At 40.4% G+C, this 12,482-nt stretch overlaps 1 protein-coding gene across 2 annotated transcripts in view; it reads left to right on the top strand.

Moving 5' to 3' along the window:
* The window catches only part of LUZP2 (leucine zipper protein 2), a 701,970-nt gene that overhangs the window by 624,774 nt on the left and 64,714 nt on the right, over positions 1 to 12,482 (top strand). For both annotated transcript variants that reach the window (XM_040328360.1, XM_040328359.1), the window contains one exon: positions 4,298 to 4,447. In XM_040328360.1, coding sequence (XP_040184294.1) covers positions 4,298 to 4,447 — 150 coding nt within the window. The remainder of the gene's footprint in view (positions 1 to 4,297; positions 4,448 to 12,482) is intronic.

The raw sequence follows: 12,482 nt of genomic DNA, 5'->3' as shown, positions 1-12,482 counted from the left end.
TAATGATTTATAATTAAATGAAGAGCTGCATTAATGTGTGTCATTTACATTTGAGTTCAACTTACATTTATTTAATTTGTTTAAATAACTATATTCATTAAAAGTTTTTAATAATCAAGCTTTAACCCCTGTATATCAAAGCTATGTAGATATTACAACTAGTGTATAAAGTAACCACACATGTGCGCACCATTATCCTGCAATCCTCACAGTGTAGTTATTATCTTTATTATCCGTAGAGTCCATGTAGGAACAGTCACAATATAGAGAACCGTGGATGAAGAAAAGATCCAACAAATCTTTTGCAGCTCTCCTAAGTTAAGATTGCAATCAGCTGATGTCACAGGGGCACTTTTTTTCACAGCGATTACCCCCGACCCCATCCATGTATTGTTTTAGAGATTTCTTGCTAAGAAATTAGTAATAATTCTCTATGAAATCGCTTACTCTTCAAGTTTGAATGTGATTTGTAGCTCGGTCCTTGATCAAAATTCATCGATGTTCCATGATTTACCAGAGGCAATTGCTCTTTATTAACCTCTATAGCTAAGCCAAAAATCAATGAAGGAGAGCGACTTGTAGCAAAGCGCAACCTAATACTGTAGCACTATCACCACAACACTAAAAATGAAATTGCTAGTGGCAAATCTCTGTTAATCGCTCTCATTAGTAATGTGTAGCAGTGATTAACCTCTGCTACAAAATCACCAGTTTGACATCAGCCTAAAGAAGGTTATCTATGGTTAGAATGTTTCTTTTCACCACTGCTTTCCATTAACAATTGTAAACTTGTTTGGATACAATGAGATGCTAGCTATAGCATCACCACTTTGTTCCTTATATACGGCTAGATGCCATATGTCAAGCATTCCTGTTGATGGCTATTAAGCCACCTAGTAATTTTTAGGCTAAGTATTTTGGAATGTCACAGTACACCTTAATGTATTTTAGTAGTATCTTAAGCTGAGCTGCTACACATTGTCTAGCAAGCAGTCTTTATGGTATACATAAACATATGTGACCCAGCCTAGATGCCTCCTTTAGGATACAGCTTCCTCCACTCTGGAACCAGGAATCTGGTATTATAGCTGAAAATTGCACCCAATAACTAGACAACACTAGCTTAGGTGCAGACTGGAACACAGAATATATACCACACAAAATCAGGTAAGAGCTTAAAGCGGAGCTCCACCCTTAAATGGAACTCCCGCTTATCGGAACCCTCCCCCCTCCGGTGTCACATTTGACACCTTTCAGGGGGAGGGGGGTGCAGATACCTGTCTAAAGATAGGTATTTGCACCCACTTCCGGCCACAGTCTGCGGGAAGACTGCGGGCAGGACGTCACCTCCTGTCCTCCCCCCCCTTTGTGCTCTGGGAACACTCGGCTCCCAGAGCACAGCGGGAGCCAATCAGCAGGTGCAGCGCAACTCGCGCATGTGCCGTAGGGAACCGGGCAGTGAAGCCGGAGTGCTTCACTTCCTGGTTCCCTCACCAAGGATGGCGGGGGGGGCAGAAGAGTGACGAGCGATCGCTCGTCCTCTGCTGCGGATGGCGCTGGACTCCAGGAGAGGTAAGTGTGCTGCAGTATTTGTAGCTGCTGACTTTTAATATATTTTTTTCAGCGGACATCCGCTTTAACCACATTTTCCTAAACAATGCAAACTGTAAACAGTAATATCATCAGTACAGCTAATGAACAGCCAACAGCTAACAGTAATCTAGTTAACAGTAATCTAATACACCACTACTAACTAACATCTAACAGTGATCTAATCAAACAGTGATCTAACTACCAGCTAGCAGCAAACAGTGATCTAATTAACAGTAAGCAAATAATAATCAAAAAGCAAACAAATAATCAAAAAGGTGCTCAAAATTACTTTGGAGTAAACAGATCAGATGAAAACAGTTCTCATATGTGGTTCATTCTCATAAAGAAAGTAGCAACAATATATGGCAGACCACCTTTGCTCTAGCCTGCCAGGAAGTATTGGACATTTATTTGCTGAAAATTAAAACTGATTTCTTTTTAGGAAGCAATAACTGGTGGATGTATACAAAGATAAACAAAAAAGAACGTAAAGCACAACAAATCCCAGTGCTTCAGGCTGCCAGGAAATATTTGTTAGTTTCCTTGATGTATATTTCACACAATTTTACCAGTAAAAAGCATTCACGCCACCCCAATTTATTTATTTCTTCGACTATCTGGATGATGGATGTCCTGCAAAGGACCCCAATGGACTCCATATCTAGTAGACCTGGTGGTTCAGGTTGGTAGGCAGACAAAGAAGGACTAAATTGTCAGAAGGGATCTAAAGAAAGAGAGTTCAAATGTAAGGCTGTGCAAAAGGGCAAATATTTAATCACCACTGCTTTTTTTTATTTTATTTTTTAAATAAATTTAAAAGGACTGACAAGAGGTAAGAGGCACAGAGAGTTTTTTTAAGTTGTAATTTTTTGTCACAATTGTTTGAAAATCTAAGAAATGAAAAAAAATATTTTTTGACATACTGTCACCAGTGCAGTACAACGTCATCATACGACTGGTGTGGCTGTAATCAGGGACACTGACTGGTGACAGTAAGTAAGAAAAAAAATAAAAATATATATACATTTATTTGTATTACATTTTGTTTCTTTTGTTTTGCTTTTTTTTTTTACATACAGTGACAAGAGCAATAAAGTGTTACCATAGTAACACTGTGCTACTCTGGGGAGGCGATCAGGATTTTTTTTACACTCTTTTATTGCTTAACTGTGCATTTGAGTTATAAGCAAACATTTCTACTGAATGGAAGCTACTCATTCAGTGTTTAATATTGTGATTAGCTGTGATTGGTCACAGCTAATCACATGGTACAGATGGACTCTGATTGGTCCTGTCTGTACCATGTGATGACTGTGACCAATCATTGAGCACATCACAATAGTACACAATGAAAGGCATGTAACAAGGCCATTTATCATGTACAACTATCATGTTATCTGCTGTGATTGGCCAGAGGTTACATGGTACCGGCAGCTGGCTGGTACAGTGATCTGTCATCAGCCTTGTTTGGTGGACAGATCACATTGGAGCATATGATGCATATGATGTCCTCCTAGAACAACAGTGCTCCCACCCTGACATGCCAGATGCTTGTCCGAGCATACAGTCTGGCTTGTCAGAAACGGGAGTGGGAGAATGAGTGTGTACCCTCCCACTGAACAATACCAGGTCAAGCCCTCAAAATGGGGGCATGCCTCATCCCCCATGTTGACGAGAACAAGGGCCATTATCCTATAATCCTGGCCCTGCGGTTGTAGGGTCTATGGTTGGGGTGGCTCATCCAAATCCAGATGCCCCCTTTAAGATAAGTGGCTCTCAGATACCAACCCCATGTAAATGAGTAAAGAGTACAAAGTATTAAATGTTACATAATGTACATGCATCGTCAATCACATCATGCGGGGATGCATAAGCGTGTCAATCCGGATAAACAATGCCATCCAACCCACCAAAATAAAAAAAATCCTGCTGATCGCCAAAACAAACTTTTTCCATCACTCACTCTGCATGACATATGTCAGTCCCGCTGCTAAATCCATTCAAACAGGTGGGGGCCTCCTGAATGTTGAAACTGACCAAATATGGCCATGGCTCTGTGGACCAAGACTGACATGATGATACACCTCCAAAAGATCTCCAAGTGTTCATGGCAGATGGGGAACAACGGAAATGTGAGTGCTATTCACCCTGGAAGAGGGCTGGAGTGAAGTTTCTGTGGGGAAAAGCACTGGAGATAAAGGGAGTGATTAACTAAAGGCAAATAGACTGTGCACTTTGCAAGTGCAGTCTGCAAATTGAAGTTGCTCCAGAGCTTAGTGAATAAAGCTAAGTTTAATTTGGCAGATAATACCCAATCACATACAAGACACATTTAAAAAATAGCATTTTCACCTGCACATGATTGGATGATGGTGGTCAGCAGAGTGACTGCACTTACAAAGTGCACAGTCTATTTACCTTTAGTAAATCAACCCCAAAGTGAGGATTGCAATAAAAGTCAAAATTTCTATGTTTAAATAGGGTTGGCATTTTTTCTTTACGTGAAACTACATTTCATTGTCAAGGACTTCCATTTATACAATGTGCTTCAGTTCAAAACAGGAGATGCCACAGACGTGCATGTTTTCATTGTGCCTAGCCTGTAATATAACTATATATTGTTATGAAGAAAACACAGTTTTTAAAAAATCATAATTGGCTACTTGTAAAATCCATAATCAACTTAGGCATTTCCTCTACACAGGAATCACAGTTAAAAGCCTTGAAAGAGACAGTTCAGCTTTGTCTAACGTCGGTTTTACACAATCAGCCACCCGCTGTAAACATCATCTCATCAAAGCCCAGAGAGAGATCGACATCCTCAAGAGGGACACTGGAAACATCCTACACAGAGGTACTTATTATATTCGTTTGTTCTTTCAACTTGGAGAACTTACTGGTAAAAACCATAAAATGTGTTAAACAACTAAAAAATATATTTTTCTTTAGATAACATTTTTTAAGTGGTATTCTGTTTGGCCATCCCTGTTAGGCCCCGTACACACGACCGAACATGTCTGCTGAAACTGGTCCGCGGACCAGTTTCAGCAGACATGTTCGGTCGTGTGTACGGCCGACCGGACAGGTTTCCAGCGGACATTTGTCCAGCCGACCGTTTTCCAGCGGACAAATGTTTCTTAGCATGCTAAGAAACTTGTCCGCTGGAAGCCTGCCTGTCGGACATGTTCGGTCGTCTGTACAGACTCACCGTACATGTCCGCTTGGCCGCCATCCCTCGCATGCGTCGAAGTGATTCGACGCATGCGTGGAAGCATCGACCTTCCAGGGCCGCGCACGTCGCCGCGTAATCGTTGCGGCAAAGGCGCGGCCACATCACCCCGTATCGTGTACGTGCGGATTTCTGTCTGATGGTGTGTACAACCATCAGACAGTAATCTCCGGGCGGACATGTCCGCTGAAAACGGTCCGGCGGACCGATGTCAGCGGACAGTCCGTCCGTGTGTACGAGGCCTAAGTCACACACATCTGCTATACTGAATAGCCAGCAGAGTAGCCCCACTTTTTTTTTTGTGACATCCCATGTCACTTGCTTGCTGATTGTATGAATCATTTTGTGTGACTATACTGTTTAATTGTCCTGTGAGCAGGTAGATGACACAAGAAGATGCAAAGAGATAGTGTCGCACATTAATCTCCAAAATTCCAAATTTATAAAGGACCCATTTACATCCATGCATTGTGACAACGCGCACGCTAATACATGTTACCAAGCGTATGGCAAAGAATTTCCTGTATATGTGTGTTTTTTTATGGTCAAGTCATAATGAATGGCAACCCAATACATTGTGCAGTAGAGTGCAACACACAACAAACCACAGCATGGTGCATCATCACATACATTGTGATGCACTACATTTTCTCCCTATTTATGGAACCCCTGGTGGAGCATATTCATGCCAATGTGCAAAAACTCAGGCATTCAGGTGGGAAATGTACACAGTTCAGTTGGTTTATAGTCAGGCAACGTCCTAATCTCTTTAACCAGCTTTACCCCCTCTTTATGACCTTTTAAAATGGTTTGGAGCCATTTCTCTATACAAGGTTAACATTACAAAGTATCACATGCTGGCGATAGGGTTAGATCCTCCCTACAAGAAGATTAAATACTTAGGTATCCAAATGACTACATCCAGCAGCAGTATCCTGAACTACTCTACTGTCCTAAAACAAAACTTCAAGGCACATTTACTGGCCTTAAACATGTTACAGCTTACTGGGTGGACTCTCTCTCTCTGTGAAAAATGTTTCTATTGCTGCATATTCTTTACATGTTTCACTCTCTACCTCTTCCTATTTTATCATCACACCTGCATACATTCCAGCAAGTTCTCAACTCGCGTACACACGACCGTTTTTATTGTTTTTTTCAACCAGAGTATTGTTAATCCTGCCTTGCCTACAGACGATCGTGAAAAAATGCTCTAGCAAAGCGCGGTGATGTACAACACGTACGACGGCACTATAAAGGGGAAGTTCCATTCGGATGGCGCTTTTGCTGATTTTGTGTTAGTAAAGGTTTGGTGAGAGATGATTCGCGCTTTTCAGTCTGTTACAGCGTGATGAATGTGCTATCTCCATTCCGAATGCTAGTTTTACCAGAACGAGCGCTCCTGTCTCATGACTTGCTTCTGAGCATGCGCATTATTTTCACGACGTTAAAGCTTACACACGACCATTTTTTATGACGTTAAACACGATAACGTGAAAAACAACGTGAAAATTTAGAGCATGTTCTAAATTTTGAATGCCCATTTTTAACATCACGAAAAATGCTCTGGAGCCCACACACAATCGTTTTTAATGACATTCATTTTTTTTTTTAAATTTCACATCGCAAAAAACGGTCGTGTGTATGTGGCATTACATTTGGGGCTATAAGAAACCCCATGTCTGAAGTAACATCCTTTACCTCTCAACACACCATGCAGGAATAGGAGTCTCAGACATTGTCAAATATTACAATTACATTATATTGGCTCAATCCAAACAGTGGTGGTGCCCATCTTCTGACTACTCATGGCTCTAAATCGAACGTTGGAATTTTGTCTGACTTTGGGAGCTCATCTGTTTCAACAGCTCATGTTTGACAGAGCAGCTCAAAACTTCACAACTTTTGGTCAACATTTTTTTTTTACTTCCACTCTAACTGCTTCTGGAAGTGTTCCAGATTCCAGATTAGCACATTTGGGAGTGGGTATTGATGCTTGGCCATCATCATTTTACACTATTCTCACACCCTTGCAAGTTGCAGCTTGATTAGCTATTGCCCAAAATTTGAAAAAATATACTCTACCCACATTATATAGTGTGATACAAATTCTGAATGAACAAGCTCACCTTGAATACCTGTTTGCGAAGGTCCACCTCAGCCAAAATACATTTCTGTGCCAATGGGCCCCTTGGTTAAAAAATCCTAGTTGCTCCCTTATGCCTTAATAAGGTTCCCACATCTGAACCCCTGTATTAGTAACACATTATAACCTTCTTAAGGGGGTTGTAAAGGTTTGTTTTTTATTTTCTAAATAGGTTCGTTTAAGCTAGTGCATTGTTGGTTCACTTACCTTTTCCTTCAATATCTCTTCTAAATGTTTTTTTTCTTTGTTTTCTTTGTCTGAATTTCTCGCTTCCTGTTCCTCCTCAGTAAGCTGTTCTGGCTGACTAACCCCCAGCCAGAACAGCCCGGATGATGGGGGCAAGCTTACTGAGGAGGAAATTCAGACAAAGAAAAAAAACATTTAGAAAGGAAATGAAAGGAAAAGGTCAATTAATCAGCTTAAAGGAACCTATTTAGAAATAAAAAATAAACCTTTACAACCCCTTTAAGGCAATACCTATCTGAGCAATACAATTGCATTCCTTAGAAATGTCCCACATATATCTGCTAAGTTCCTTACTGTTCTTTGTAATGCATTATATAATGTCTAACACCAGTTTTACTTGTTTCTGTACCTCTTTTCCCCTTACCTATCTTCCCTTACCCTTTCCCAAACCCATCCTTTTTTATTATAATCTGTCCGATATCACTGTGTGCAATGGTAATCTCTTCTTTTTGATATGGAAAGGCTTATCATTCTGTGTCTTTATATATTGCCTTGCCAGCTTATTACCTTAAAGTGGAAGTCCCACTTAAAAAAAATATTAAAAGCCAGCAGCTACAAATACAGCAGCTACTTTTAATATATGGACACTTACCTGTCCAGTCCATGGTGCCCGCAATGTCGGCATCCGAGGCTGAGCAAACGCTCGGCTCTCAGTTGCCCCCGCCGCCATCCTCAGGAAATATAGCGTTGCGGCTTCACTTTCCGGTTCCCTACTGTGCATGCGCGAGTAGCGCTGCGCGTATATTCACTGGTCCCCACTGTGTTCTGGGAGATGTGTGTCTCCCAGAAGCCAGCGGGGGCACAGAGTAGGCGCCGTAAGTGGCGTAGATCACCAAGGTGATCTATGCCAGGAAGTGGGGGAAATACCTGCATTAGACAGGTATCTGCTCCCTCCTCCCCCCTGAAAGGTGCCAAATTTTACACTGGGGGGGGGTTCCATAAAGTGGAAGTTCCATTTTTGGGTGGAACTCCACTTTAAGAACATATTGTTCTGTCTATCAGTATGAATATACATTTTTTTTCAATAAAGAATAATTAAACTAAAATCTACACCAACCACACAGCAGCTTTACAAGTGTTAATGTACAATCATGATGGAGACATAAGGTCATGTTCCTGTAGAGATTCTCAGTTACATGGTATACCAAGTAGTAATTCATCACATTCAACTAGCCTTGTTCTGTAATGTTGCAGATATTTCACTGCATATCCAATTAGCTTCCTCAGCTCTGAGTGTCAGGGACTTACCCCTCCATTTATAGTCACACAGATAACAGTACCCATTATTTAGTCACCATGGTATATTTCAAGGCAGGTGTTGATTGTCCAAGAACAACATTAGAAGTGTGAAAGTTTGTGAAATCAACCTGTTCTAATTACATAATGTTATCCCATGTAGCCATGAAGCCTGCGATAGTGTTAATTGTTCAAATTTCAAGTCTGGAGGTGGAAATGCTCTCAAAGCACTGTGATAGAGACATTTAAAGAAAACTATAAGTGAATGATAGCCGGTTTTGCAGTCACCCAGCCCTGATTTAGGGATGGCTGTTCCAGTTTGAGGTATATGGCCTCCTTCATGAAGGCCAGTTGTACTTGAAGGAGAGTCCATTTTCCTTAAGTTGTAATAAGATTACGAAGTCCTGAATTACAGAGTTTAGCATTCTGTATTGAGCCAAGCATTTGTTGATGTTGTCTTGATTGCATGTAGCAAGTTACTGCACTTGTTTTTGGATGTTGAATTTTATAAATTAATATTCTTAGATCAGTATGAAGACAATAGTTCAAGTTTTGTTGAATTTTTTAACTATTTAATAATAGAATAATGTACATCATTCTTTCATATTTATCAAAAGAATGGATTAAAAGCAAAAACACATTATCAAAAGTATTTTTAATGCTACAACTTATGATGATTATGTTTCTGCCAGTAAATCATTTAGAATCATTTGACCACCACGCTCCAAAAACTACATCAAAGCAGAGATACCTTTGGGGGAGTGAAAACTTTTTAAGATAATGTTAGGTTTTTTTTCATTGTTTTTTTTTATTTTTTTATTTTTTGCAATTAGCAAGAATCTTCTATGAACTAGGACAGAGGTTTCTCATTTTCTACTGGTTTTCAAATATATTTCAGACTGCATGTTATTTATTTATTTATTAATGTGCAAGTATTTTTCTACATAATGATGGAAGTCTCAACAGACGACTGTCCCTTTTGATAAGCAGCAATAAAACCATCAGGGAACCAGAAATGATACTTTGCACGTAACATTTCTTAACTTCAAAGAGGTGCTGATCAAGCCCGAAAAGGTATTTTAATATGGAATCTAATATTTACATATTATTTATACAAATTGAATTTTGCTTTAAGAAACTTGCCAGTTAAATGTAATAAAAGAGATTGATAGTTGCTTTTTTATGCTATCTTAATATTCTCATGTTTTGACAAACTGTTAATTTAGCAGAAGAGAAATGTACCAACTTACCAAAGAAATTAAATTAAAGAGATATGAATATACTCTGTACTTCAAATCAAAAATAATTTGATTAAAGACGCTTAAATCTTAATTGTTGACTTAATTGCAGTTTTGTTAAAAAAATACAACCCAACCCTGCAATTGAAAGGCAACAATAAGCAGATGGATAGAAAATACACATAAATGCAGCTCTGTGCCGCGGCCATGGTCACGGAGCTTCGGAGCAGCAATGTCAGTGATCGTCTGTTCCCTGATATAGGGAAAGACGATCAATGACGTCAAATGTCCAGCCCCGCCCCCTACAGTTAGAAACACTTATGAGGTCACACTTAACCCCTACAGTGCCCCCTAGTGGTTAACTCCTAAACTGCAATTGTCGTTTTCTCAGTAATCAGTGCATTTGTATAGCACTTTTTGCTGTGAAAATGACAATGGTCCCAAAAATGTGTCAAAATTGTCCGATGTGTCCGCCATAATGTCGCAGTCACGAAAAAAAAATGCTGATCGCCGCCATTAGTAGTAAAAATTTTTTTTATAAAAATGCCATAAAACTATCCCCTATTTTGTAAACGCTATACATTTTGGGGATATTTATTATAGGAAAAAGTAAAAAATATTGTTTTTTTTTTCAAAATTGTCGATATATTTTTGTTTATAGCGCAACAAATAAAAACCGCAGAGGTGATCAAATACCACCAAAAGAAAGCTCCATTTGTGGGAAAAAAAGGACGCCAATTTTGTTTGGGAGCCACGTCGCACGACTGTGCAATTGTCAGTTAAAGCGGCGCAGTGCCGAATCGCAAAAAGGAGTAAGGTCCTTTAGCTGCATAATTGTCCGGGTCTTAAGTGGTTAAAAAAAATGTATACTCACCAGAAAGGACTGTTGCTATGCAAAAGTAGCTCTTCTGCCTCTTCCTCCACCGCGGTTGTCTTCTTCGTCATCCTCCATCGCGGTGTCTTCTGGTGAATGGGCGGCAGCCGCCCATTCACAAAGCACCGTGCGAGACGCGCATGCGCAGTAGGAAATAAGCAGTGAAGCCATAAGGCTTCACTGACTGTTTCCCTTAGTCAGGATGGAGGTGCCAGGACTGAGCGCAGGCGCCTAGGACAGGTAAGTGTCCTTATTAAAAGTCATCAGCTACAGTGTTAGTGAGTGGAATCCCGCTTTAAATAGCAACTTGAGAAAAAACAATTCCCCTTTGTTGCAGATTCTTACCTGTTTCTGCTCTAAAGGAATAGCTGTTTGTTTTACCATGTCTTTTGTTTATTGAATTTGAATGGGAGGGTCTAGTTCATTATGACCAGTTGGTGTACCCCCATTGTTCTAATGAAAAAAGTTGCAGTGTCTGCATCCCTTTAGTAAATAACCCTAAGGCCCCATGTACACGGGACGCTGCTAAACGTACTTTCAGAGGCAGTTGGACGCTTTTTTCAACTGCCCCTGAACTCATTCAATGTTATCCTATGTGACCATGTACACAGTCTCATTTCTTGCCATTTTTAGGCAGTTGCGTTTAACAGCGTTTCTTTAAAAGCAAAAAAATGGGTTCAGACGCCGAAGATTTTCACGTTTCAGACGCCAGACTAAACGCGACTAAACGCGGTAACCCGCGTTTAGCAGCATTTTGTTTGTAGGCATTTTTTGTAATTTGAAAAAAAAAAACGCTTCTAAACACGGTAAAACGTGGCACAGCGTGCCCTTTCTAACTGTGGCGCATGCTCAGAACAAATCGTCTTACGCCGATTTGCAAATATCTTCTAGACCGTGCAGGTCTGGGAGCAATTTCAAGCACCTACAGGTAAGCCTTAATCTAGGCCTACCTGTAGTTTAAGGTGATTGTAAAGGGTTTACCACCACTTTAATGCAAGAAAGCAGATTGAGCATAGGGGCAACCTCACCAATCTCCCGCTGCTCTTTTTTTCTATCCAATATTAGACCAAGGAGGGAGAGAAAACACCACTGCATTCTTGACACAAAGGCAAATAGTGGTGTTGACTTTATTTCTTGCCGTGCTGTGTATTAGTCATAGGTGTGCACAGCCTATTGCATTAGGGTGTGCATCTCAAAGCTCATGCGTGCAAGCATACACAGACACACAAACTCTTATAAATAAATGTAAATATGGACGGTGTCAGTAGTGTAGAGGCTGGTGTCAGTAGGACAGTGGATGGTGTCAGTCAGGGGGAACTTGTCAGTAGAGCAATGGACCTTGTGAGTGGCGCAGTGGACTTTGTCAGTAGGGCAGAGGACGGTGTAAGTAGACCAGTGGACAGTGTCTGTAGGGCAGAGATTGATGTCAGGCAGGGGGAACCTGCACTGCACGGGGTGATTAGGGTGTGCCCAGGCACAACCGACACACCCTGTGCACATGCTTATGTTGTTAATATTGTGTAAAATTTTTAATAACCCTTAGGATTCACCTAATGATGCCAGTCTGTACAGCCAGCAAAATTATTCCAGTATTTTCTGATTTAAATGAACAATTTTATTTATCATTAACCTGCTCTATGCATTGGGAAATAGCATGCCATGACGCAGATCCATTGTCCAATAAACAATCTGAGAATAGAAAGGTGACACATAAAACTGAAAGAGCTATTGTGGTGTCACCTGTCTGACTACACAGAGGGGATACGTATGGCAATATGTAATTTTGTTTAGGCGTTCCAGTGATTCACACAAATCTGCATAAAAAGTTATATTGTTTCATTATTTCACCTACACCTATGTCCCTCTCCTGCTCATTTGATAATGGATCAGCAGGATGATAGTATAGATTCTTTGTCCAAT

The sequence above is a fragment of the Rana temporaria genome, chromosome 11, assembly GCF_905171775.1.
Source record: "Rana temporaria chromosome 11, aRanTem1.1, whole genome shotgun sequence".
In the NCBI taxonomy this organism is placed as follows: Eukaryota; Metazoa; Chordata; class Amphibia; order Anura; family Ranidae; genus Rana; species Rana temporaria.
Note: the sequence above shows the minus strand (reverse complement) of the source record. Positions and strands in the feature narration are given on the sequence as shown.